A 26,304-nucleotide genomic window follows, 5' to 3' on the forward strand; every position below is an offset into this window, starting at 1 on the left:
GCCCCCCCCCCCCACAGCTGCTCTATGGGACCAGAAATAGCCGCGGCCGCGTCGCTGCTGTCAGCGCTCAGATATGTGTGTGTGTGTGTGTGTGTGTGTGCCTCCCCACCTCCTACATAAGGGGGGGCTAAAGGGGGGGCTCTAATGTATAGAGCGGACGGGAGGGGCACGGAGACAATGGGGGGGGGGGGAATCTTTGGACCCCCCCCTCACCCCCCAATACAGGCACCCCGGACAAAGCCAGGACACCCCCCCCCCCCCCATATAACTCCTAGTGAGAAGCCCCCCCACACCCATATAACCCCTAACAAGACGCCCCCCCCGCCCATATAACCCCTAGTGAGACCCCCCCCCATATAACCCCTAGTGAGACCCCCCCCACCCATATAATCCCTATTGAGAAACCCCCCCCGTATAACCCCTAGTGAGACCCCCCCCATATAACCCCTAGTGAGAAGCCCCCCCCACCCATATAATCCTTATTGAGACCCCCCCTCCTCTCTATATAACCCCATAGTGAGACCCCCCCACACCCATATAACCCCTAACAAGACGCCCCCCCACCCATATAATCCCTAGTGAGACCCCCCCCAATATAACCCCTAGTGAGAAGCCCCCCCCCCATATAGCCCCTAGTGAGACACCCCCCTCTCCCCCCCATCCATATAACCCCTAGTGAGACGCCCCCCCCCCCATGTAACCCCCCCCTCCTCAAATAGGCCACCTGGGATCCCCCCATAAAGACCCCCCCTCAAACCCTTCCCATACTGAAGCCCCCCCAAAATTGAACCCCCCCCCATACCAACACCCCCCACAATGGGACCCATTCCATACTGACCCCCACCAAGAATGAGACCCCACCACATACACCCCCCCCAAATAAGCCACCAGGGACCCCCCCATAAAGACCCCCCCCAAACCCTTCCCATACTGAAGCCCCCCCAAAATGGAACCCCCCCCCATACCAACATATTGCCCCCCAATGGGACCTATTCCATACTGACCCCCCCCCAGAATGAGACCCCACCCTATACAACCCCCCCCCATCCTCACATAGACCCCCCCTATACAGACCCCCCCACCCCAAACCACGACCCCCACCCATAACACCCCCCCCCTCCAATGGGACCCATTTCATACTGACCCCCCCCAGAATGAGACTCCCCCCCATACAGACCCCCCCAAACCCTTCCCATACTGAAGCCCCCCCAAAATGGAACCCTCCCCCCATACCAACACTCCCCCCCAATGGGACCCATCCCATACTGACCCCCCCCAGAATGGGACCCCACCCCCTACAACCCCCCCCCCCCATCCTCACATTGGATCCCCCCCCATACAGACGCCCCCTCCCAAATGGGACCCATTCCATACTGACCCCCCCAGAATGAGACCCCACCCCATACAGACCCCCCCAAACCTTTCCCATACTGAAGCCCCCCCCCCAAATAGAACCCCCCCCCCATACCAACAACCCCCCAATGGGACCCATCTCATACTGACCCCCCCCAGAATGAGACCCCACCCCATACAACCCCCCCCTCCTCAAATAGGCCACCAGGGACCCCCCCATCCCATACAACCCCCCACCAATACCAACACCCCCCCCTCAATGGGACCCATTCCATACTGACCCCCCCCAGAATGAGACCCCACCCCATACAACCCCCCCCTCCTCAAATAGGCCACCAGGCCCCCCCCCATACAGACGGCCCCCCCATAACAACCCCCCCCCCCAATGGGATCCATCCCATACTGACCCCCCCCAGAATAAGACCCCACCCCATACAACCCCCCCCCATCCTCACATAGACCCCCCCCATACAGACACCCCCCCAAACCACGACCCCCACCCATAACACCCCCCCCCATCCAATGGGACCCATTCCATACTGACCCCCCCCCCCATCCTCACATAGCCCCCCCCCCATACAGACAGCCCCCCCAATGGGACTCATTCCATACTGACCCCCCCCAGAATGGGACCCCACCCCATACAGACCCCCCCCTCAAATAGGCCACCAGGGACCCCCCCCTTACAGACCCCCCCCCCAACCCCCGACCCCCCCCCGTCCCTCACCCCCTCCCCCCCCCATATCCCCCCCATTGTGCCCCACGGCTCCTCCCCTCGCCCACAAGACACGAGTTGGGGGGGGGCCCAGATTCAACCCCCCCCCTTATTGCCGCCCCCCCCCCCATCGCCGCCCCCCACCTCTGAACACGACCCCGCAATACGCATCGCTGATGTCTGTATCCGCCGTGCGGAGCTCGGCCGCGTGCAGCACAAACACCCGCAGCATCGCCCCCCCCCCACAAAAATAAACCCGCCCCCCCCACATAAACCCCCCCCTTGCCCCCCCCCCCCATCCCCCACTGCGGCCGCTCTTAAAGGGGCACGCACCCTCGGGTGGATCTGATGGCGATGACTCAGTTGTATGAGGAGCAGATGGAACCAACCCCCCCCCCCCCCCCCATACCCTAATACCACCCTGCCCCCCCCCCCCATCCTAATTCCAACCCCCCCCCCCCAAGGGGCTGCCCCCCCCCCCCTTAATTCCAACCCCCCCCAAGGAGCTGCCCCCCCCTTAATTCTAACCCCCACTCCTAATTCCAACTCCCCCCCCAAATTCCACCCCCCCAATTGTCCCCAGACCCCCCCCCAATTCCCCTCCCCCCCCATACCCCAATTCCACCCCCCATACCCCAAGTGCCCTCCCCCTAATCCCACCCCCCCATACCCCAATTCCAACCCCCCCAAATTCCAACCCCCCCCTTACCCCAATTCCACCCCCCACCCCAATTCCCCCCTCCCCCCCACCCCAATTCCACCCCCCCATACCCCAAGTGCCCCCCGACCCCACCCCAATAACTCCACCCCCCCCACCCTAATTGCCCCCCCAACCCCATACCCCAATTCCTCCCCCCAACCTCTCCTAATTCCACAACCTTCCCCCCCCCCAGGAGCTGCCCCCCTCCCCTAATTCCACCCTCCCCCAATTCCACAGCCCCCCCACCCCAGTTCCACCCCACCCCAGGAGCTGCCCCCCCCACCCCATACCCCAATTCCCCCCCCCCAGTCCTATTTCCTCCCAACCCCATACAACCCAATGGGTAGACCTGGCAGTCCAGTATCCTCCCCATACAACCCAATGGGTAGACCTGGCGGCCCAGCATCCTCCCCATAGAACCCAATGGATAGACCTGGCAGCTATGTCCTCCCCATACAACCCAATGGGTAGACCTGGCAGCCCAGTATCTTCCCCATACAACCCAATGGGTAGACCTGGCAGCTATGTCCTCCCCATAGAACCCAATGGGTAGACCTGGCGGCCCAGCATCCTCCCCATAGAACCCAATGGGTAGACCTGGCAGCCCTGTCTTTCCCCTTCCCGACCCCCCAATGCACGGAGCAGAAGCGTTGGGTTGGGAAAGCAGCAGGAGGCTGGATGTGCCTATACATATATAAATACATAGAGATATATACACAGCTGGGGGACGTGTGGGATTGGCTACGGAACAGAGAGCTCGGGGAAGGGAAATAATAAACGGCAGCTGGAAACGGGCCGGGGCTCAGCGTCCATTCAGCCCCATGGAGATGGGGGCTGCGGGGTGGGAAACACAGAGATGTGGGGCTGTAAGTGTGGAATGGGGGGGTGTGGAACCCAGATGTGGGGCTGTAAGGTGTGGAATGGGGGGGTGTGGAACCCAGATGTGGGGCTGTAAGTGTGGAATGGGGGGGTGTGGAACCCAGATGTGGGGCTGTAAGGTGTGGAACCCAGAGCTATGGGGCTCTAAGTTGTAGAACCCGGAGCTGTGGGGCAGCAAATGGGGCTGCGCGGTTCTGCTCTCTCTGCACCCCCACGGATCACCGAGGGTCGTCCATCCCCTTCCCCGCCCCGTTCCGCCCCCTCCCCCCGCCCCACCGCCCTCATCGGCTCTCGATTGTTGCCCGCGTGGTTCTGGCGCTGCGCACATCCCAACGGGTAGACCTGGCAGCTATGTTCCCCATACAACACAATGGGTAGACCTGGCAGCCCAACATCCTCCCCATACAATACTGTGGGTAGACCTGGCAGTTGTGTCCTCCCCATACAACACAATGGGTAGACCTGGTGGCTATGTCTTTCCCATACAACACAATGGGTAGACTTGGCAGCTATGTCTTCCCCATACAACACAATGGGTAGACCTGGCAGCTATGTCTTCCCCATACAACCCAATGGGTAGACCTGGCATTCCATTTTCATCCCTATACAACCCAATGGGTAGACCTGGCAGCTATGTCTTCCCCATACAACCCAATGGGTAGACCTGGCATTCCATTTTCATCCCTATACAACCCAATGGGTAGACCTGGCAGCTATGTCTTCCCTATATAATCCAATGGGTAGACCTGGCAGCTGGGTCCTCCCCATACAATATAACGGGTAGACCTGGCAGCTCAGAGTCCTCAATACGACCCAATGGGTACACCTGGCAGATGTCTTCCCCATACAACCCAATGGGTAGACCTGGCAGCCCAACATTCTCCCCATATAACCCAATTGATTCCCGTTCTGCCCCCTCCCCTCGCCCCCTCCCCCTCACGGTGTCAGGAAGTCTATGGTGGCCCGCACGGTTCTGGCGCTGCTCACATCTACCGCCGTCACTTTGATCTCCGTGTCCCCGAACTGCATCGCGGCTCGGATCTCCCTGCGCCCCCCGTCCCCCCCGGGCAGCTCGGGCAGCTCCAGGCTGACGGTGCCGCACTTGGTGACTCCGGGTTCGGTGACGAACGTCACATCGTCCCGGTCGCAGCAGTAGATATCGATGACGGTTCTGCGCTGCCCGGTGCGAGCGGGGCAGTAGCTGCGCTGCACCACCTCCCCCAGCGCCACCGACTGCTCCGCGGCCACGAACTTGTCGAACACGTCGCTGCACCAGCGCCGTCCGTCCTTGAGCAGCAGCTTGTGCTCCGGGTGTTTCCCGTCGATGAACTTATTGAGGACCCCGACGCCGAAGGTGAGCGGGGAGCGGCGGACACGGACCGTGCCGGGGTCGAGGCCGAAGAGCACGGCGCCCTTGAGGGTGCTGAGCGCCGCGTCGTGCGGGACCAGCAGGCGGCACCGGGAGCCCAGCGCCGCCCGAACCGAGCGCTGCAGGACGGGAGAGTCCGCGAAACCCCCGACCAGGAACAGGAACTTCACCCCGCGAACCTCGGGGCGCTGCAGGAGCGACTCTAAGGGGCGGGGGGGGATCGGGGGTCAACGGCTGCACCGGGCTCCGTGTCCCACCCCCCTCCGTCCACGTCCCCCTGTGCCCCTACACCCCCGTCCCCTGCCCTCCTGACTCCCCACACCCCATCCTCGTCCCCTGCATCCCCCCACACCACTGTCCTCCTGCATCCCACCCCCTGTCCTCCTGCACCCCCGGCCTCCCCCCCCCACACTCCTGTCCCTCTGCACCCCCTTAGCCCCATCCCCCCACATCCCATCCCTCTGCATCCCACCCCCTCCATCCCCGAGCCCTGTGTCCCATCCCTCCTCACCCCCATCCCCCTGTGCCCCTACACCCCCGTCCCCTGCCCTCCTGACCCCCCACACCCCATCCTCATCCCTGTCCTCCTGCACCCCCGCCCCCCCCGCACTCCTGTCCCCCTGCATCCCACCCCCCTGCACCCGTTTACCCCCACCCCATCCCTCCACATCCCATCCCTCTGCATCCCACCCCCCTCCATCCGCGTCCCCCCGTGTCCCATCCCCCTACATCCCCATTCCCTGCCATCCCTGCACTCCTGACCCCCTGCACCCCATCCCCATCCCCTGCATCCCACCCCCTGTTCCCTGCACCCCATCCCTGTCCTCCTGCACCCCCGGGCCCCCCCACACCACTGTCCTCCTGCATCCCACCCCCTTCTATCCGTGTCCCCCTGCATCCCACCCCCCTGCACCCCTTTACCCCCATCCCATCCCTCTGCGTCCCACCCCCCTCCATCCGTGTGCCCCTGCGTCCCATCCCCCCGCACCCCCGTCCCCCTACACCCCCATCCCCTACATCCCTGCCCTCCTGACCCCCTGCACCCCACCCCCATCCCCTGCACCCCCCCCGCACCACTGTCCTCCTGCATCCCACCCCCTGCCCTGTCCCATCCCACTGTTCCCTGCACCCCATCTCTGCCCTCCTGCACCCCCGCCCCCCCACACACACTCCTGTCCCCCTGCATCCCACCCCCCTGCACCCCTTTACCCCCATCCCCCTCCATCCCATCCCTCTGCGTCCCCCCCCCTCCATCCACGTCCCCCTGCATCCCATCCTCCTGCATCCCACCCCCCTGACCCCCATCCCCGTCCCTCTGTATCCCTCCCTCCCGCCCCCCCATCCCCATGTCCCCTCCCCCCTTCACCCTCATCCCCACCCCCCCGCATCCCATCCCTGTCCCCTTGTCCCCCCACATCATTGTCCCCCCATCTCCACACTCCCCTCCAGCCCAGACCCTCCCCCCCCCCCCCCCCCCCACCTCCAGCCCCACACATCCCCGCCCCTCTCCTCTCCTCCCCCCCCCCCAAAACATAACCCCCGTCCCCACATGCCCCCAACACCCACACCCCCCCGGTGCTGCTCGTGGCTCCGACTCAGCCCCACACTGTGCCCGGGGGGGGTGGTGTCTGGGCACAATGTGGGCACAACGTGGGCCCCACTCAGCGCTGCCCACGTCGGGTGCCCACCCTATGGGCCGTGGTGGTGCCGGGTGCCCGTTCCCAGCCCCACACGGTGCCCAGCGAGTCCGACCACCCTCAGCCCCCCCGACCCTCCCCCATACCGATGTGCTGGACGATGCATTTGACCGTGGGCTGGAACAGCTCGTTCATGGCCTCAGCCGACATCCGCAGCATCCCCTGCGACGACCACTTCACCAGCTTCACACTGCGGGACGGGCAGCGTCGGGGGCTGCCCCGCGACCCCCCCCCCCCACTCCCAAGACTGCCAGATGGGCCAGCAGCCACGGGGGGGGGCTTCGCCTCGGGGGGCTCCGGGGGCACAGGGGGGGTTTGGGGTCCCATTGGCACCAGGGGGGCACGGCGAGGCTGTGGGGTTGGGGGCTGTGGGGCAGAGCCTGAGGGGCTCCCCTGTGCAGCCTAACATCCTCCCCATCCAACCCAGTGGGCAGACCTGGCATCCCAACATCCTCCCCATACAACCCAATGGGTAGACCTGGCAGCCCAAACATCCTCCCCATACAACCCAATGGGTAGACCTGGCAGTCCAGCATCCTCCCTATACAACCCAATGGGTAGACCTGGCAGCCCAGCACCCTCCCCATACAACCCAATGGGTAGACCTGGCAGTCCAACATCCTCCCTATACAACCCAATAGGTAGACCTGGCACACTGCGGGACGGGCAGCGTCGGGGGCTGCCCCGCGACCCCCCCCCTCCCCAAATCAAGACCCCCCCCATAGAGCGGCAGGACCCCCCCCCATAGAGCGGCTCTCACTCGCTCCTCCGCAGCGCCTCCTCCACGCTGTGGCCGCGCTGTTTGCGGTAGAAGTCGATGAAGGAGAAGGGCAGCGACACGTTGATGGGGCCGCAGCGCGACGGGGCGGCCGCTCGTTTCCGTGCCTCGAAGGCGATGCTCAGATCCACCCAGGCCGCCGGGCGCTGCGCCTTGAAGCTGCGCATCAGCTCGGCCCCGAAGATGCGGCTCAGCAGCTGCTCGAACGCAGCGTCCACCCCCACGGCGCCGTACGGACCCCCTGGAAATGGGGGGGGGGCGATGGGGGGTCAGGGGGTCCGAGGCCCCGTGGGGGGGGCTGAGCCCCAATGGGGTCCACACTGATGTGTGGGGTGTAGGGGCAGCAGCGGCCCCATATCAGACCCTATAACCCCATTCCACAGTCCCCACGTCCTCCCTGTCCCCCTATGTTCCCCCATGACCCCTCTATCCCCCCATAACCCCCCGTCCCTTCCATGTCCCCCCACAATCCCTGTCCCCCCCCTTCCATCCCCGTGACCTCCCTTCTCCCCCCATCCTCCTCCATCCCCACTGATCCCCCCATCTCCACGTCCCCTCTATTCCCCCATGACCCCCCAATCCCCCCATAACCCGTGTCCCCTCCATTCCCCCCCCCGTGTCCCCCCATAATCCCCCCATCCCCTTCATCCCCCCCAATCCCCACTTCCCCCACTGTGTTCCCCCTTGTCCCCTGTCCCCCTATATCCCCCGTGTCCCCACATCCCACCCCCTAAGTTCCCCCCCATTCCCCTTCCAGCCCCACTGATCCCTCCCACCCCCATATCCCCCCATACCCCCCCCGTCCCCCCCATCCCCACGTCCCCCCATGTCACCCCATGTCCCCTCGCATCCCCTCTATGCCCCCATCCCCATATCCCCCCATACCTCCCCCATATCCCCCCCCTCCCCCAGCATCTCCACGTCCCCCCATGTCACCCCATGTCCCCTCAATGCCCCCCATCCCCATAACACCCCATATCCCCCTATATCCCCCCACGTCCCCCCATGTCCCCTCTATGACCCCATCCCCATATCCCCTCATATCCCCCCATACCCCCCCGTCCCCTCCATCCTGTTTTCCCTCTCGCAGCCGCCAGGTGGCGCTCCAGTACCGCTATGAGCCCCTTCCCCACTCCGCCGCCCCCACGCGGTTCCACGCAGCGATATGGGGGGGGAAGTAGGGGGAAAAGCCCCACCCCCACCCGGAACCCCCATGTCCCCCCCCTCACCCGTCGCCTTGTAGAGCTCCTTCAGCGTCCCCTGCGGCCGCTCGATCTGATGCACGGTCAGGTCCACGCTGCCCCCCCCGCAGTCCGCCACGATGTAACGATCCCCTGCGGGCAGCACAACGCGGGGGGGGGGGGGGTGGCGACCCCTGTTGGGGTGGGCTCACAACCCCAACATCCTCCCCATACAACACAGTGGGTAGACCTGGCAGCTGTGTCCTCCCCATACAACCCAATGGGTAGACCTGGCAGCTGTGTCCTCCCCATACAACACAATGGGTAGACCTGGCAGCTGTGTCCTCCCCATACAACCCAATGGGTAGACCTGGCAGCTGTGTCCTCCCCATACAACACAATGGGTAGACCTTGCAGCTGTGTCCTCCCCATACAACACAATGGGTAGACCTGGCAGCTGTGTCCTCCCCATACAACCCAATGGGTAGACCTGGCAGCTGTGTCCTCCCCATACAACCCAATGGGTAGACCTGGCAGCTGTGTCCTCCCCATACAACCCAATGGGTAGACCTGGCAGTTGTGTCCTCCCCATACAACACAATGGGTAGACCTGGCAGTTGTGTCCTCCCCATACAACACAATGGGTAGACCTGGCAGCTATGTCTTCTCCATACAACCCAAAGGGTAGACTTGGCAGCCCAGCATCTTCCCCATACAACACAATGGGTAGACTTGGCAGTTATGTCTTCCCCATACAACCCAATGGGTAGACCTGGCAGCTATGCCCTCCCCATACAACACAATGGGTAGATCTGGGTCTCTGTGCCCACCCCCACCCCCACCCCCAAACTGAGAACCGGACCACGGGACCCCCCCCCGCCCCCCTTCTTCTACCCCCCCCATCGCCCCCTCCCCTTATCGCCCCCCCGGTACCTTCTCTCATCTCGGCCCACAGTTCCCCCATCCCCGGCTCCACCACGAACGTCCGGCTGTGCCGGGAGCGCCGCAGCTGCTCTCGGGCTGCGGGACGGGGGGGGGGGGGCGTGAGGTGGGACCCCAACCCAACCCCACCCCATTGACCACAGCGGGATCCCGCCCTGCAGCCTTAACCCACAGCGCCGGGGGCAGCACAGGGACATGGGGGGACCCCACTGACACCCACCCCAATGGCACCGATCCCATTGACCCCCACCCCAATGGCACCCACCCCATTGACACCCACCCCATAGATCCTCACTCCACTGACCCTCACCCCATTGGCACCCACCCCAATGGCACCTACCCCATTGAAACACCCTGCTTACATCCACCCCATTGACCCCCACCCCATTGACCCCCACCCCATTGACCCCCACCCCATTGGCCCCCACCACATTGACCCCCATCCCAATGGCCCCCACCGCATTGACACCCATCCCAATTACACCCACCCCATTGACCCCCACCCCAATGGCACCCATCCCACTGAAACACCCTGCTTACATCCACCCCATTGACCCCCACCCCACTTACCTCCTCCCCATTGGCCCCTACCCCATTGACCGCACTCAATGACCCCCACCCCATTGGCTCCCACCCCATTGACCCCCACCCCATTGACCCCCCCCCGCGGTGCCCCCGTTTCCACCCACCCTGCCTGAAGCTGGACTCAATGTCGGTGCCATCGTCCCCCCCCCCGCAGCCCCCTGCCGTGCTCAGCTCCAGCACTTGGTGCAGCCGCAGTTTCCTGCAGTAGATGGAGGCGGCTTCGGGCTCCAGCGCGATCAGCAGCTGCTCGGGGTTATCGGGGGACACCAGCCCGGCCTGGGGGGGCAGGGGGGGACGGTGGGTGTCCAACCCATCCCATAATACACCATCCAACCCATCCCATAATACACCATCCAACCCATCCCATAATATCCATCACCATCCATCCCATCCCATAATATCCATCACCATCCATCCCATCCATCCCATCCCATAATACACCATCCAACCCATCCCATAATACACCATCCATCCCATCCCATCCCATAATACACCATCCATCCCATCCCATCCCATAATACACCATCCATCCCATCCCATAATACACCATCCATCCCATCCCATAATATCCCATCCCATCCCATCCCATCCCATAATACCCCATCCATCCCATCCCATCCCATCCCATCCCATCCCATCCCATCCCTCCCATAATATCCATCCCATCCATCCCATAATACACCATCCATCCCATCCCATCCCACACCACACCACCTCCTCCCATCACCATCCCCATCCAATCCCACCCTCCGCTCATACCCCATATCCCCCATATCTCCCCCTATATGCCCCGTATCTCCCCCTATACGCCCCATATCTCCCCCTATATGCCCCATATCTCCCTCTATATGCCCCATATTCCACCCTATATCCCCCATATCTCCCCTATATCCCCCAAATCTCGCCCTATACACCCCATATCTCCCCCTATACACCCCATATCCCCCCTAGACGCTCCATATCTCACCCTATAAGCCCCATATCCCCCCTATACGCCCCATATCTCCCCTATACGCCCCATATCTCCCCCTATACACCCCATATCTCCCCCTATACACCCCATATCCCCCCTATACGCCCCATATCTCACCCTATACGCCCCATATCTCACCATATACGCCCCATATCCCACCCTATATGCCCCATATCCCCCCTATATGCCCCATATCCCCCCTATACGCCCCATATCTCACCCTATACGCCCCATATCCCACCCTATATCCCCCATATCTCACCCTATATGCCCCATATCTCACCCTATACGCCCCATATCCCACCCTATATCCCTCATATCCCCCGTATACGCCCCATATCTCACCCTATATCCCCCATATCTCCCCTATACGCCCCATATCCCCCCTATACACCCCATATCTCACCCTATACGCCCCATATCCCACCCTATATCCCTCATATCCCCCGTATACACCCCATATCTCACCCTATATCCCCCATATCTACCCTATACACCCCATATCTCCCCTATACGCCCCATATCTCACCCTATATGCCCCATATCTCACCCTATACACCCCATATCTCACCCTATACACCCTATATCTCACTCTATATGCCCCATATCCCAACCTATATCCCCCATATCCCCCCTATATGCCCCATATCTCACCCTATACACCCCATATCTCACCCTATACGCCCCATATCTCCCCCTATACGCCCCATATCTCCCATATACGCCCCATATCTCCCCCTATACCCCCCATATCTCCCCCTATACGCCCCATATCTCCCATATACGCCCCATATCTCACCCTATACACCCCATATCTCCCCCTATACGCCCCATATCCCATCCTATATGCCCCATATCCCCCCTATACGCCCCATATCTCCCCTATACACCCCATATCTCACCCTATACTCCCCATATCTCACCCTATACGCCCCATATCCCCCCTATACGCCCCATATCCCACCCTATATCCCATCTATACGCCCCATATCTCACCCTATACGCCCCATATCTCACCCTATACACCCCATATCTCCCATATACACCCCATATCTCCCCCTATACCCCCCATATCTCCCCCTATACGCCCCATATCTCACCCTATACCCCCCATATCTCCCCTATACGCCCCATATCTCCCCCTATACACCCCATATCTCCCCCTATACACCCCATATCCCCCCTATACGCCCCATATCTCACCCTATACGCCCCATATCCCACCCTATATGCCCCATATCCCCCCTATACGCCCCATATCCCCCCTATACGCCCCATATCTCACCCTATACGCCCCATATCCCACCCTATACGCCCCATATCTCACCCTATACGCCCCATATCTCACCCTATATCCCCCATATCTCCCCTATACGCCCCATATCTCACCCTATACGCCCCATATCCCACCCTATATCTTTCATATCCCCCCTATACGCCCCATATCTCCCCCTATACGCCCCATATCTCACCCTATACGCCCCATATCTCACCCTATACGCCCCATATCTCACCCTATACACCCCATATCTCCCCCTATACCCCCCATATCTCCCCCTATACGCCCCATATCTCACCCTATACCCCCCATATCTCCCCTATACGCCCCATATCTCCCCCTATACACCCCATATCTCCCCCTATACGCCCCATATCCCCCCTATACGCCCCATATCTCACCCTATACGCCCCATATCCCCCCTATACGCCCCATATCTCACCCTATATGCCGCCTCCCTCATGAGCTGCTTCGCGGGCTGTTTCCATATAGCGGGCACTGTGAGCACCCAGCGGATGGCGCCGCTCTCGGGCAGGGCCGGGCACTGCTCCATCAGCTCCTGCAGCACATCAAGGGGGGGCTGAGACCCCTGCTGTCCCCCTCCCCTATTTAATGCCCCCCCCCCATTTGCTGCCCCCCCACCTGCAGCGCCTGCTGCTTCAGGAACCGCAGGGAGTGGGCGAACACGTCCAGCGCCGGCAGCTTCATCCCATTGACGGCCTCCAGCTCCGTCCTCATGCTCAGCTCCTATGGGGGGAGGAACAGCACTGAGCCCCCACCCCATAAACCAGCCCCAAAGGATGAGCCCCCACCCCTTAAACCAGCCCCAAAGGATGAGCCCCCACCCCATAAACCAGCCCCAAATGTTGTGCCCCCACCCCATCAACCAGCCCCAAAGGATGAGCCCCCACCCCATAAACCAGCCCCAAAGGATGAGCCCCCACCCCATCAACCAGCCCCAAAGGATGAGCCCCCACCCCATAAACCAGCCCCAAAGGATGAGCCCCCACCCCATAAACCAGCCCCAAAGGATGAGCCCCCACCCCATCAACCAGCCCCAAAGGCTGCTGTGCCCCCAGCCCCCCAGCCATCCCCATCCCATATTCCTGCAGCTGCTGCTCCCAAATGCCTCTGATGGGGCGACCCCAAACGACCCCACAGCTCCGTGCCCCCCACCCAGCTCAGTGCCCCCCATGTCTATGCCCCCCAGGTTGGTTCATCGCATCTCTGTGCCCCCCATATCTGTACCCCCAGTTCAGTGCCCCCCATATCTGTGCCCTCCATGTCTGTGCCCCCCACATCTGTATCCCCCAGCTTGGTTCTCCCCATTTCAATGCCCCCCAGCTCATTGCCCCCAGCTCAGTGCCCCCCATATTTGGATCCCCAAGGTTGGTCCTCCTCATCTCTGTGCCCCCATCTCTGTGCCCCCATCTCAGTGCCCCCCATCTCAGTGCCCCCCATATCTTTGCCCCCCAGCTCATTGCCCCACATCTCTCTGCCCCCCATCTCTTTGTCTACAATATCTCTGCCCCCCATTTCTGTGCCCTCCATCTCTGTGCCCCCCACATCTGTATCCCCCAGCTTGGTTCTCCCCATCTCAGTACCCCCCATCTCATTGCCCCCAGCTCAGTGCCCCCCATGTTTGGATCCCCAAGGTTGGTTCTCCCCATCTCAGTGCCCCCTATCTCATTGGCCCCCATCTCAGTACCCCCATATCTGTGCCCCCATCTCTGTGCCCCCTATCTTTGTGCCCCCCATATCTGTGCCCTCCATGTCTGTGCCCCCCACATCTGTATCCCCCAGCTTGGTTCTCCCCATTTCAATGCCCCCATATCTGTGCCCCCCATATCTGTGCCCCCATCTCAGTGCCCCCATATCTGTGCCCCCATATCTGTGCCCCCTCTATCTGTGCCCCCCATCTCATTGCCCCCCATCTCAGTGCCCCCATATCTGTGCCCCCATATCTGTGCCCCCCATATCTGTGCCCCCCATCTCATTGCCCCCCATCTCAGTGCCCCCATCCCCCCCCCATATCCCCCCCCCGTTCCCCCCCGTGTCTCACGCTGCAGCCGTGGATCTTCATTTTGAACCTATCGAAGTAGCCCCATTGCTGCGCCTGGTGCTGCCCCATGGCGTGATACGCGTCACGGGCCTCGTAGCCGAAGCTGTGGAAGGAGCCGTCGGGGCTGAGCAGGAGACACGTCGGGGTCTTGTGGTTGGACACACCGGGGTCTCCGCCCTCCCACCTCCTGCATGGGGGAATGGGGGGCAATGAGCTGCTGGGGGGCACGGCAAGGAATGGGGCAGCACGGCATTGCATGGCACTGCACTGCACTGCACTGCACTGCATTGCACGGTGCAGCACTGCATGGCATTGCACAGCATTGCATGGCACTGCACAGCATTGCACAGTGCAGCATTGCATGGCATTGCACGGCATTGAACAGTGCAGCATTGCATGGCATTGCACGGCATTGCACAGTGCAGCATTGCATGGCATTGCACAGCATTGCACAGTGCAGCATTGCATGGCATTGCACAGCATTGCACAGTGCAGCATTGCATGGCATTGCATGGCATTGCACAGTGCAGCATTGCATGGCATTGCACAGTGCAGCATTGCACAGTATTGCACAGCATTGCACAGTGCAGCATTGCATGGCATTGCACCGCATTGCACAGTGCAGCATTGCATGGCATTGCATGGCATTGCACAGTGCAGCACTGCATGGCATTGCATGGCATTGCACAGTGCAGCATTGCATGGCATTGCACGGCATTGCACAGTGCAGCACTGCATGGCATTGCATGGCATTGCACAGTGCAGCATTGCATGGCATTGCACGGCATTGCACAGTGCAGCATTGCATGGCATTGCACGGCATTGCACAGTGCAGCATTGCATGGCATTGCACGGCATTGCACAGTGCAGCATTGCATGGCATTGCACGGCATTGCACAGTGCAGCATTGCATGGCATTGCACGGCATTGCACAGTGCAGCATTGCATGGCATTGCACGGCATTGCACAGTGCAGCATTGCATGGCATTGCACGGCATTGCACAGTGCAGCATTGCATGGCATTGCACGGCATTGCACAGTGCAGCATTGCATGGCATTGCATGGCATTGCACAGTGCAGCATTGCACAGTATTGCACATCATTGCACAGTGCAGCATTGCACAGCATTGCACAGTGCCGTGTTACACAGCACTGCATGGCATTGCACAGCATTGCACAGTGCAGCATTGCATGGCATTGCACAGTGCAGCATTGCACGGCATTGCACGGCATTGCACAGTGCAGCATTGCATGGCATTGCACAGTGCAGCATTGCACAGTATTGCACATCATTGCACAGTGCAGCATTGCACAGCATTGCACAGTGCAGCGTTACACAGCACTGCATGGCATTGCACAGCACTGCACAGCATTGCATGGCATTGCACAGTGCAGCATTGCATAGCATTGTGTAGCACTGCACAGCACCACATAGCATTGTACAGTGCAGCACTGCACAACACTGCACAGCATTGCAACCTAGCCCTGCACAGCACTGCAGGGTGTTGCACATCATTGCATTGCACAGCTCTGCACGGTGCAACACGGCCCTGCATGGCGCTGCATGGCATGGACCACGGCCACACATGGGGGAACATGGTGACACATGGTGACACATGGAGGCCTATGGAGGCTCATGGCAACACATGGAGGCCCATAGAGGCACATGGAGGCTCATGGTGACACATGGTGACACATGGAAGCCTATAGTGACACATGGAGGCCATGGAGGCCCATGGTCACACACGGGGGCACATGGAGGCTCACGGCGACATATGGAGGCCCATAGAGGCCCATGGTGATACATGGAGGCCCATAGTGATATATGGTGACACATGGAGGCCTATGGAGGCACACGGTGATACATGGAGGACCACAGTGACATATGGAGGCCCATAAAGGCCCATGGAGGCCCATGGTGACACATGGAAGCCCATGGCAACACATGGAGGTCCATAGTGACATATGGAGGCCCATGGAGGCTCATGATGATACATGGAGGCCCATAGAGGCCCATGGAGGCCCATGGAGGCCCATGATGATACATGGAGGCCCATAGAGGCCCATGGAGGCCCATGATGATACATGGAGGCCCATAGAGGCCCATGGAGGCCCATGGAGGCCCATGATGATACATGGAGGCCCATAGAAACCCATAGAGGTCCATGGAGGCCCATGGAGGCCCATGATGATCCATGGAGGCCCATAGAAGCCCATAGAGGCCCCTGGAGGCCGCAGCCCGTTACCTCATCATGTGGATGGCGTCGGGGTCGCTGCGGAAGCTGAAGGCGTACCCGCTGGACGTGGTGCCGAAGTCGATGGCCACCACCACGGCAAAGGACGGCGACGGGCACGAGTGGGCACCGCTCCTCTGCCATGGGGAGATGGGGGGCAGCGATGGGGGAGGGCGGACGGAGCCCCCCCAGGGCCGACCCCCTCTGTGCCATAGGGCAGCTGCTGCCCCACACCCAACCCCAATGGCTGGGGGCTTGGGGTCACCCAGTGTCCGTCTGCTGCTGCTCCCCCGTGTCCACATGTCCCAGTGTCCCTCTGTCCCTGCGTCCCCATGTTTCTGTGTCCCCCCTGTCCCTATGTCCTTGTGTCCTCATGTCCCCCCATCCCCATGTCTCCTCTTGTCCCTATGCCTCCATCCCCATGTCCTCATGTCCCCCATGTCCCCCTGTCCCCATATCCCCAGGTCCTTGTATCCTCATGTCCCCCCATCCCCATGTCCCCTCTTGTCCCTATGTCCCCATCCCTCTGTCCCCATGTCCCCCCATCCCCATGTCCCTCTGTCCCTGCAATACCCATATCCCCATGTTCTTGTGTCCTCATGTCCCCCTGTCCCTATGTCCCCTCTTGTCCCTATGTCTCTGTACCCTGTTCCCCTGTCCCCATGTCCCCCTGTCCCCATATCCTTGTGTCCTCATGTCCCTATCCCTGTGTCCCCATGTTCCCCTGTCCCCATATCCCCATATCCTTGTGTCCTCATGTCCCCATCCCCATGTCCCCATGTCCCCTCTGTCCCCATGTCCCTGTGTCCCCATGTCCTTGTGTCCTCATGTCCCCCGTCCCTCTGTCCCCTCTTGTCCCTTAGTCTCCATCCCCCTGTCCCCATGTCCCTGTGTCATCGTGTCCCCCTGTCCCCATGTGTCCTCATGTGCCCCTGTCCCTATGTTCCCTCTTGTCCCTATGTCCCTGTCCCTATGTCCCCATCCCCCTGTCCCCATGTCCCCCCTGTCCCCCTGTCCCCATATCCCCATGTCCTTGTGTCCTCATGTCCCCATGTCCCCCTGTCCCCATGTGTCCCCAAGTCCTTGTGTCCCCCTGTCTCCATGTCCCCCTGTCCCCATGTCCTTGTGTCCTGCTGTCCCCCCATATCCCCCCATATCCCCCCATATCCCCTATATCCCCCATATCCCCCCATATCCCCCATATCCCCCATATCCCCCCATATCCCCCATATCCCCCATATCCCCCATATCCCCTATATCCCCCATATCCCCCCATATCCCCCATATCCCCCCATATCCCCCATATCCCCCATATCCCCCCATATCCCCTATATCCCCCATATCCCCCATATCCCCCATATCCCCCCATATCCCCTATATCCCCCATATCCCCCCATATCCCCTATATCCCCCATATCCCCCCATATCCCCCCATATCCTCCATATCCCCCCATATCCTCCATATCCCCCCATATCCCCCCATATCCCCTATATCCCCCATATCCCCCCATATCCCCCATATCCCGCCATATCCCCCATATCCCCCATATCCCCCCATATCCTCCATATCCCCCCATATCCCCCATATCCCCCATATCCCCCCATATCCCCCATATCCCCCCATATCCCCCATATCCCCCCATATTCCCCCATATCTCCCCATATCCCCCATATCCCCCCATATCCCCCCATATCCCCCCATATCCCCCATACCCCCCATATCCCCCATATCCCCCATATCCCCCATATCCCCCCATGTCCCCGTCCCTGCCGTTCCCTCACCGGTGACTGTGATGGTGTCAGTGGGGCGATGCTGCAGCTGTCGTGTGACGTCCCGGGGGAGCCGGGGGGTGTCGGTGTGGGGCAGCGCTCCCCATTGGCACCTGGGGACACAGCACAGCCACCCACCTGCAGACCCCCCCCATCCCACCCCCATCCCTTCCCCCTGATCTCCCTGCCGGGGGTCGGGGATGCAGAGCCCCTCTGTGTGTGTGTGGGGGGGGGGGTCCTATGCCCGTGGGGGGCTGTGTGGATCCCACCCCACCCCCCCTCCCTATTGGCACACAGGGCTTCATTCATCAGCCCCACAGATTAATGGACGTGGGGGGGGGGCTGTGACACCCCCCTGTGTGCCCCCCCCACCACCACGACCCCCCCAGCTGCCCGAGCTCAGCACTCCAGGGCCCCAGAAGCAGTGACTGCAGGTTGGGGGGGGCTTCTACCTCCCTCCCCCCGGCCCTATAAGTGCCTTTCCCTGTATCCGTGTCCGCACCATGAATATTTGATCGCTGCCAAAAGGGAACGGCCCCCGGGGGGGGGGGACGGGGCCGCTTTGGGGGTGGGCGATGATCCGAGGGGGGGGATATGGGGGGGGGGGCAGGCGCTGTGTGGGGCGCGGGGGCCTCGTACGGGGGGGGTGGAGTTGGGGGGGGGCGGGCGCTGTGGGGCCGCTGCCGGAGCGGCGTCGGGTTTCGCGGCCGCAGCTGGTTGTGGTTATGGGGCGCGGGGGAGAGCGGCTCCTTATGGGGGCGGGGGGGGCCGAGCGTCAGCAGCCGGATGGGGGGGGGTGTGGGGAAGGAGGAGGTGCCCCCCCCTGCCCCCCCCGCGGCCTTACCGCCACCGAGACCCCGCACGTCGGGCTCCAACAGCATCGACATCGCCGCCACCTGCGGGCACCGCAATGGGACGGTGGGGGGGGGTCACCGGGGGGGGGTGAAACCGGCCCCATCCCCCTCCATGTCCCCATAAGGAGCCACTGGGACCCGCACGACCCGACCCTGCCCCTGCGAGGACGCAGAGCTGCGGCCCCTCTCCGCCCTGCCCCCCCCCCGTGTCCGTGCGACCCCCCAGCGCCCCCCGCTGTGCCGGCCAACTCCGGGCATTGCCTGCAGCGGAGCGGGGAAACGGGGCAGGAAACGGGGAAACGGGGGGAGGAAACGGGGAAAAACGGGGGGAAGAAACGGGGAAACGGGGGGAGGAAACGGGGAAACGGGGGGAGGAAACGGGGAAAAACGGGGTGAGGAAACGGGGAAATGGGGGGAGGAAACGGGGAAAAACGGGGGGAGGAAACGGGGAAATGGGGGCAGGGAACGCGGTGCGGACGGAGCGGGGCCGGGCTCGGTGCGGGGGCAGCGGGGAGCTGCGCTGCGGGGAACCCGCGGGGTCTCGGGGCCGCTGTGGGGTCGGGGGGGGGACTGAGTTTGTGGGACCCCCCCCCCACCTCGACCCGCTGTCTCTACTGGGACCCCCCCGGCTCCGAGCGCTCCGTGCGCCCCGGGACCCGCCCGTGAGCCCCTCCGTGACCCCCCCCCCCCCGTATCTCCCCCCCAGCTCCGGCCTGGGGACAAACCCACCTTCCCCACGTCCCAGCCGCGCCCCCCCCCCAGTGTCACCCCCAAACACAGCCCCCCCCTCTGCCACCCCCCAACCACTGCCCCACCTCCAGTGCCACACCCAAACACAGCCCCCCAGCCCCCAACCACAGCCCCCCCCGTAATACCCCCAACCATCCCCCCCCCCGTGCCCTCCCCAACCACAGCCCCCCCCCCCAGTGCCGACCCCAACCACCGCCTGCCCCCCCCGAGCCACCCTCCAACCACCGCCCCCCACCCGTGCCCCCCCCGTCCCCCCCATCTCTCACCCACTCAGTGCCGGGGGTCCCGGTCCCGCTCAGCGCTCCCTCCTCCTCCTCCTCCTCCAGCCCCGCACCCTCCGCCCCGCGCTGTCTCCCCCCGCTCCCCGCTCCCTCCCGGCCCCCCCCGGCAGCGCTTCCAATTGCAAACCCAGCTGCACATGTGGGAGCGGGGAGGAGGCCGGGCCGGGCCGGGCCGGGACGGGACGGGACGGAAACCTCCGCTCGGCCGCCCCGCAACGGGTGGGAGAGAGGCGGCCGCGGCCCCCCTGACACCCCCGGGTCTCTCCCGCAGCCTTTGACCGCACCGCAGGGCCGGAATGCGGAGATAGAGCACGAATGGGGACCCCGAATGGGGACCCCGAATGGAGACCCTGAATGGAGACCTCGAATGGGGACCCCGAATGGAAACCCTGAATGGAGACCTCGAATGGAGATCCCGAGTGGAGACCCTGAATGGGGACCCTGAATGGAGACCCCGAATGGAGATCCCGAGTGGGGACCCTGAATGGGGACCCTGAATGGGGACCCTGAATGGAGACCCCAAATGGGGACCCTGAATGGGGACCCTGAATGGAGACCCCAAATGGGGACCCTGAATGGGGACTCTGAATGGGGACCCTGAATGGAGACCCTGAATGGGGACCCTGAATGGGGACCCCAAGTGGAGACCCCGAATGGGGACCTCGAGTGGAGACCCCGAATGGGGACCCCTAATGGGGACCCCGAATGGAGACCCCAGATGGAGATCCCGAGTGGAGACCCTGAATGAGGACCTCGAATGGAGACTCCAAATGGGGACCCTGAATGGGGACTCTGAATGGAGATGCTGAATGGGGACCCTGAATGGAGACCCTGAATGGAGACCCCGAATAGGGACCCTGAATGGAGACCCCTAATGGAGACCCCGAGTGGAGACCTCAAATGAGGACCCCGAATGGAGACTCCGAATGGGGTCCCTGAATGGAAACCCCGATAGGGATTCCGAGTGGAGAGCCCGAATGGAGACCTCGAATGGAGACCCCGAATGGGGACCCTGAATAGAGACCCCGAATGGGGACCCCAAATGGAGATGCCAAATGGGGACCCCAAATGGAGACCCCGAATGGAGACTCTGAATGGAGACCCCGAATGGAGACCCCGTGCTTCTCCCAGGGTGCTCACATCACACTCCTCGTGCAGCTCATTGGGTGCACACATGGCACCCCCCCCTTGTGCTGCTCATGGGGTGCTGACGGTGCAGCCCTTGTGCTGCTCACACTCCTTGTGCTGCACGCCGGGTGCATGTGGAGCACACTGTGCTGCTCACAGTGCTCACTGCACAGCCCTCGTGCTGCGCACGGGGTGCACGTAGCTCAGGTCTTGTGCTGCTTGTGGGGTGCACAAGGCACAGCCCTTGTGTTGCTTATGGAGTGCTCATTGCACAGTGCTGGTGCTGCTCATTGGGTGCACGTTGCACGCTCCTCGTGCAGCTCATTGGGTGCACACTGCATGCAGCTCATTGGTGCACACTGCACACTCCTTGTGCTGACCATTGGTGCACGTTGCACACTCCTCGTGCAGCTCACATGGCACACTCCTGGTGCTGCTCATGCAGAGCTGCATGCACACCCTCAGCGCTGCACGGTGCCATGTTGCAGCCCACTTCTTGCCCCCATAGCACAGCACAGCACAGCCCCATAGCACAGCCCCATAGCAGAGCACAGCAGAGCCCCATAGCACAGCCCCATAGCATAGCCCCACAGCACAGCACAGCATAGCCCCATAGCACAGCCTCATAGCATAGCCCCATAGCATTGCACAGTGCTCAGAGCCCCCCCAGCTCCATGGGGAGTGTTAAGTAGTGGCCGGGCCTTGCACAGCCATGCAGAGCCATGCAGATCTATGCACAGCCATGCACACCATGCAGTGCCATGCAGATCCATGCAGATCCATGCACACCATGCAGCTCCATGCACACCATGCAGAGCCATGCACACCATGCAGCTCCATGCAGCTCCATGCACACCATGCACACCATGCAGCTCCATGCACACCATGCAGCTCCATGCACACCATGCACACCATGCAGCTCCATGCACACCATGCAGATCCATGCACAGCCATGCACAGCTATGCAGAGCCATGCAGAGCCATGCACACCATGCACACCATGCAGCTCCATGCAGCTCCATGCAGCTCCATGCACACCATGCAGCTCCATGCAGCTCCATGCAGCTCCATGCACACCATGCACACCATGCAGCTCCATGCAGCTCCATGCACACCATGCACACCATGCAGCTCCATGCACACCATGCAGCTCCATGCACTCCATGCAGCTCCATGCAGCTCCATGCACACCATGCAGATCCATGTACACCATGCAGATCCATGCACACCATGCAGATCCATGCACACCATGCACACCATGCACACCATGCAGCTCCATGCACACCATGCAGCTCCATGCACACCATGCACACCATGCAGCTCCATGCACACCATGCAGCTCCCTGCAGCAGCAGCAGCTCCCCCCCTTCCCCAGGAAGGCCGCAGCCGCTCCCATCCCTTTCATGCCGGTCCCTCATTGTCCTTTGCCCGTTTCCTTCCCGGCCGCTCCCCTTCCCCTGCCCTGGGTGGGTCCGGTCCCGGTCCCGGTTCTGGCTCAGTTTCACTCCATGGAGCGTTGCCCATTTGCGGCCCTTTTTTGCTGTTTTTCGCTTTTGCTCTGTTTGCTTTTTTGCAGCTCACGGGGCGGGATCCCGGCGCTGCTCCTTGTTCTGCTGGGGGGGGGTTGCAGCACCTTTGTGTGGGGACGGGGGTGGCTGCAAGTCCCTGCTGTGCTGCAATGCACACAGGGCAGAGCACGGAGCAGCTCCTGCAGCTCCTGCAGCTCCTGCAGCCGCTGTGGGGTCGGTGCATTGGGGACGGGGGATCATCAGGGCCCCATCCATGGCCCCATCCCTGAGCCCCATCCCTAAGCCCTATCCTTGGCCCCATCCACAGCCCCATCCTTGAGCCCCATCCATGGCCCCATTCATGAGCCCCATCCCAGAGTCCCATACCTGATCCCCATCCATGGCCCCATCCCTGATCCCCATCTACAGCCCCATCCATGGCCCCACCCACAGCCCCATCCGTGGCTCCATCCGTGGCCCCATCCCTGAGCCCCATCCATGAGCCCTACCCCCGAAACCCACCCATGAACCTATACATGAACCCCATCTGTGATCCACATCCATGATAATGGAACCATGTCCGATGATCCCCATCTCCAATCCCAATCTCTGAACCCCATCCATGCCCCCGTCCATGTCCCGATCCCTGAGCCCCATCCATGATCTCCATCTCCAATCCCCATCTGTGATCCCCACGCACAGTCCCATCCCTGACCCCCATCTGTGATCGCCATCCATGATTCCCATCTCCAATCCCCATCCGTGATCCCCATCCCTGAGCCCCATCCATGATCCCCATCTCCAATCCCAATCTCTGAACCCCATCTCTGATCCCCATCTGTAACCCCCATCCATTATCCCCGTCTCCAATCCCCATCCATGATCCCCATCCATGGCCCCATCCCTGAACCCCATCCATGATAGCCATCTATGCTCCCCATCTCCAGTCCCTATTCCTGAGCCCCATCCCTGATCCCCATTCATGAACCCCATCTCCAATCCCTATCTGTGATCCCCATCTCCAATCCCCATCCCTGAGCCCCATCCATGGTCCCATTCCTGAAACCCATCGGTGAACCCCATTCACGATCCCCATCTCCAATCCCCATCCATGGTCCCCATCCATGATCCCCATCCTTGATCCCCATCCATGATCCCCATCCCTGAGCCCCATCCCTGAGCCCCATCCATGGCCCCATCCCTGAACCCATCAGTGAACCCCATTCATGATCCCCATCTCCAATCCCCATCCATGGCCCCATCCCTGAACCCCATCTGTGATCCCCATCCATGGTCCCCATCTCCAATCCCCATCCCTGAGCCCCATCCATGGCCCCATCCCTGAAACCCATTGGTGAACCCCATTCACGATCCCCATCTCCAATCCCCATCCATGGTCCCCATCCATGATCCCCATCCCTTATCCCCATCTATGATCCCCATCCCTTATCCCCATCCCTGATCCCCATCCCTGATCCCCATCCATGCTCCCCACCCACATTCCCATCCTCGACCCCCACCCTCAGCCCCCACCCCAGCCCCATCCTCACTCCTGACCCATGACCACAGGGACCCCGAACCCAAACGGGACCGACCCCATTTCTCCCCCCAGCTCCATTCACTCCCCCTCCATCATCCCCGGGCCGTGCCCCCCCCCCAACCCCCCCCAATCCCCCCACCTCCACCCCATCCTGATGTTTCCGATCTGATAAGCGTGAGCACAGAACAGAACGGAGCTGAATGGAGCAGAGCCGTGTCGGCGGTGCTCAGGGGAGCTGCCAGGCGGGCACGGATCCGTATGTATCTGTGTGTATCCGTATCACCGTCCCGACCAAGCGGCCATCCCATAATAGGATGCAGCTGAGAGCCGTGTTGGGGACATTGAGATGACAGGGACCGTCCCAGCGCGGAGCCGATGGAGTGCAATGATGAGCAGCACTCGGTCCCGGCTACACACAGAGGGGGGGGATTAAACATCCCCCACTGGGCCCATTTGTCCTCATTGAGCGGCAATGGGGGGGGGAGGAGGATAAAAGGATGGGAACTATTGAGTGGATGGGATGGGGGGGTTGGAAGGGTCCTTAAAGGACATAGGACTGCAGAATGGTTGGGATGGGATGGGATGGGATGGGATGGGATGGGATGGGATGGGATGGGATGGGATGGGATGGGATGGGATGGGATGGGATGGGATGGGATGGGATGGGATGGATGGGATGGGGTGGGATGGATGGGGTGGGATGGGGTATTATGGGATGGATGGGGTGGGATGGGATGGGATGGATGGGGTGGGATGGGATGGGATGGGATGGGATGGGATGGATGGGGTGGGATGGATGGGGTGGGATGGATGGGGTGGGATGGGGTATTATGGGATGGATGGGGTGGGATGGGATGGGATGGGATGGGATGGGATGGGATGGGATGGGGATGGGGATGGGATGGGGATGGGATGGGATGGGATGGGATGGGATGGGATGGGATGGGATGGGATGGGATGGGGATGGGATGGGATGGGATGGGATGGGATGGGATGGGATGGGATGGGATGGGATGGGATGGGATGGGATGGGATGGGATGGGATGGGATAGGATGGGGTATTATGGGATGGATGGGATGGGATGGGGTGGGCTGGAAGGGTCCTTAAAGATCACAGAACCACAGGATGGTTGGGATAGATTGGGTTGGAAGTGTTGGAAGGGGACCCCTCCAGCCCCCCACGGGGTCCCCACGTTCCCATTTCGGGTCACATCAGTCTCTGAGCTGAGTCTCCCCCCCCATCGCACCCCCCGCCCCGCCCCGTGTCGCTGCGCGTTCATTGACCCGGATCATCGAAGCGGGTCCCGGCGGGTCCCGGAGCCGCGAATCGATTTCGCACTTGAGAGAATCGGCCGCTGCGGATCGAGGCGCTTCGGGAGGCGGAGAAACCGCTGCGGGGGGAACCGGGGGGGGGGGGATCAGAACCGAGCGGGGCCCGAAGCAACGGGACGGAATGGATACCCCCATCATCCTCACACCACCAACCACCGCCACATCCCCACCATTCCTACATCCCCCCAGCCCCTTACAACCCCCATCTCCCCCTCCCCCCATCCCCATGCCCCCCCCACCTGCTTATCCCCCCCAATCCCATAGCCCCACCCCCATATCTCCTCCAATCCCATGCCCCCCCCACCCCCATATCTTCCCCATCCCCATTCCCCCCCCATCCTCATGCCCCCCACCACCCCCTTATCCCCATCAACCCCATATCCCCCCACCCCAC

At 61.9% G+C, this 26,304-nt stretch overlaps 2 protein-coding genes across 10 annotated transcripts in view; both read right to left on the reverse strand.

The window, feature by feature from the left end:
• DYSF (dysferlin) overlaps positions 1-2,333 on the reverse strand; it is a 54,331-nt gene extending 51,998 nt beyond the window's left edge. For all 3 annotated transcript variants that reach the window (XM_085545922.1, XM_085545929.1, XM_085545915.1), the window contains exon 1: positions 2,213-2,333. In XM_085545922.1, the coding sequence (XP_085402048.1) occupies positions 2,213-2,300 (88 nt within the window). In that variant the 5' untranslated portion in view covers positions 2,301-2,333. The remainder of the gene's footprint in view (positions 1-2,212) is intronic.
• A 1,090-nt stretch (positions 2,334-3,423) lies between these two features.
• On the reverse strand, positions 3,424-20,495 carry HSPA12B (heat shock protein family A (Hsp70) member 12B). 7 transcript variants are annotated; one of them, XR_014945570.1, is made up of 14 exons: positions 20,388-20,495; positions 19,362-19,413; positions 18,530-18,630; positions 16,760-16,884; positions 14,514-14,700; positions 13,094-13,198; positions 12,894-13,010; positions 10,304-10,475; positions 9,606-9,692; positions 8,721-8,825; positions 7,474-7,732; positions 6,800-6,903; positions 4,474-5,218; positions 3,424-4,353 (listed from the first exon to the last, which is right to left on the reverse strand). XR_014945570.1 is itself a non-coding variant. In XM_085545930.1 (13 exons), the coding sequence occupies exons 2-13, from the start codon at positions 19,402-19,404 to the stop codon at positions 4,584-4,586; spliced, it is 2,040 nt and encodes a 679-aa protein (XP_085402056.1). In that variant the 5' UTR covers positions 19,405-19,413; positions 20,388-20,495; the 3' UTR covers positions 3,424-4,583. The 7 variants fall into 7 exon arrangements, 2 of the variants coding, with proteins under 2 accessions (XP_085402056.1, XP_085402057.1); XR_014945572.1 differs by having other exon boundaries at positions 3,424-4,189; positions 4,312-5,218; XR_014945573.1 differs by having other exon boundaries at positions 3,424-3,989; positions 4,190-5,218.
• Between the last annotated feature and the right edge of the window lie 5,809 nt (positions 20,496-26,304).

This window comes from Coturnix japonica, chromosome 4, assembly GCF_054131305.1.
Source record: "Coturnix japonica strain WE chromosome 4, WE-NBRP24, whole genome shotgun sequence".
In the NCBI taxonomy this organism is placed as follows: Eukaryota; Metazoa; Chordata; class Aves; order Galliformes; family Phasianidae; genus Coturnix; species Coturnix japonica.

What these genes read in the sequence shown, in the direction of transcription:
- HSPA12B (XM_085545930.1), bottom strand. Translation starts at nt 19,404, where the DNA reads ATGTCGATGCTGTTGGAGCCCGACGTGCGGGGTCTCGGTGGCG. An exon ending in GACGCCATCCACATGATGAG is followed by an intron (nt 14,701 to 16,759) that starts GTAACGGGCTGC and finishes TCCCCCATGCAG; the next exon opens with GAGGTGGGAGGGCGGAGACC. An exon ending in GGAGCTCTACAAGGCGACGG is followed by an intron (nt 7,733 to 8,720) that starts GTGAGGGGGGGG and finishes CCCCATTTCCAG; the next exon opens with GGGGTCCGTACGGCGCCGTG.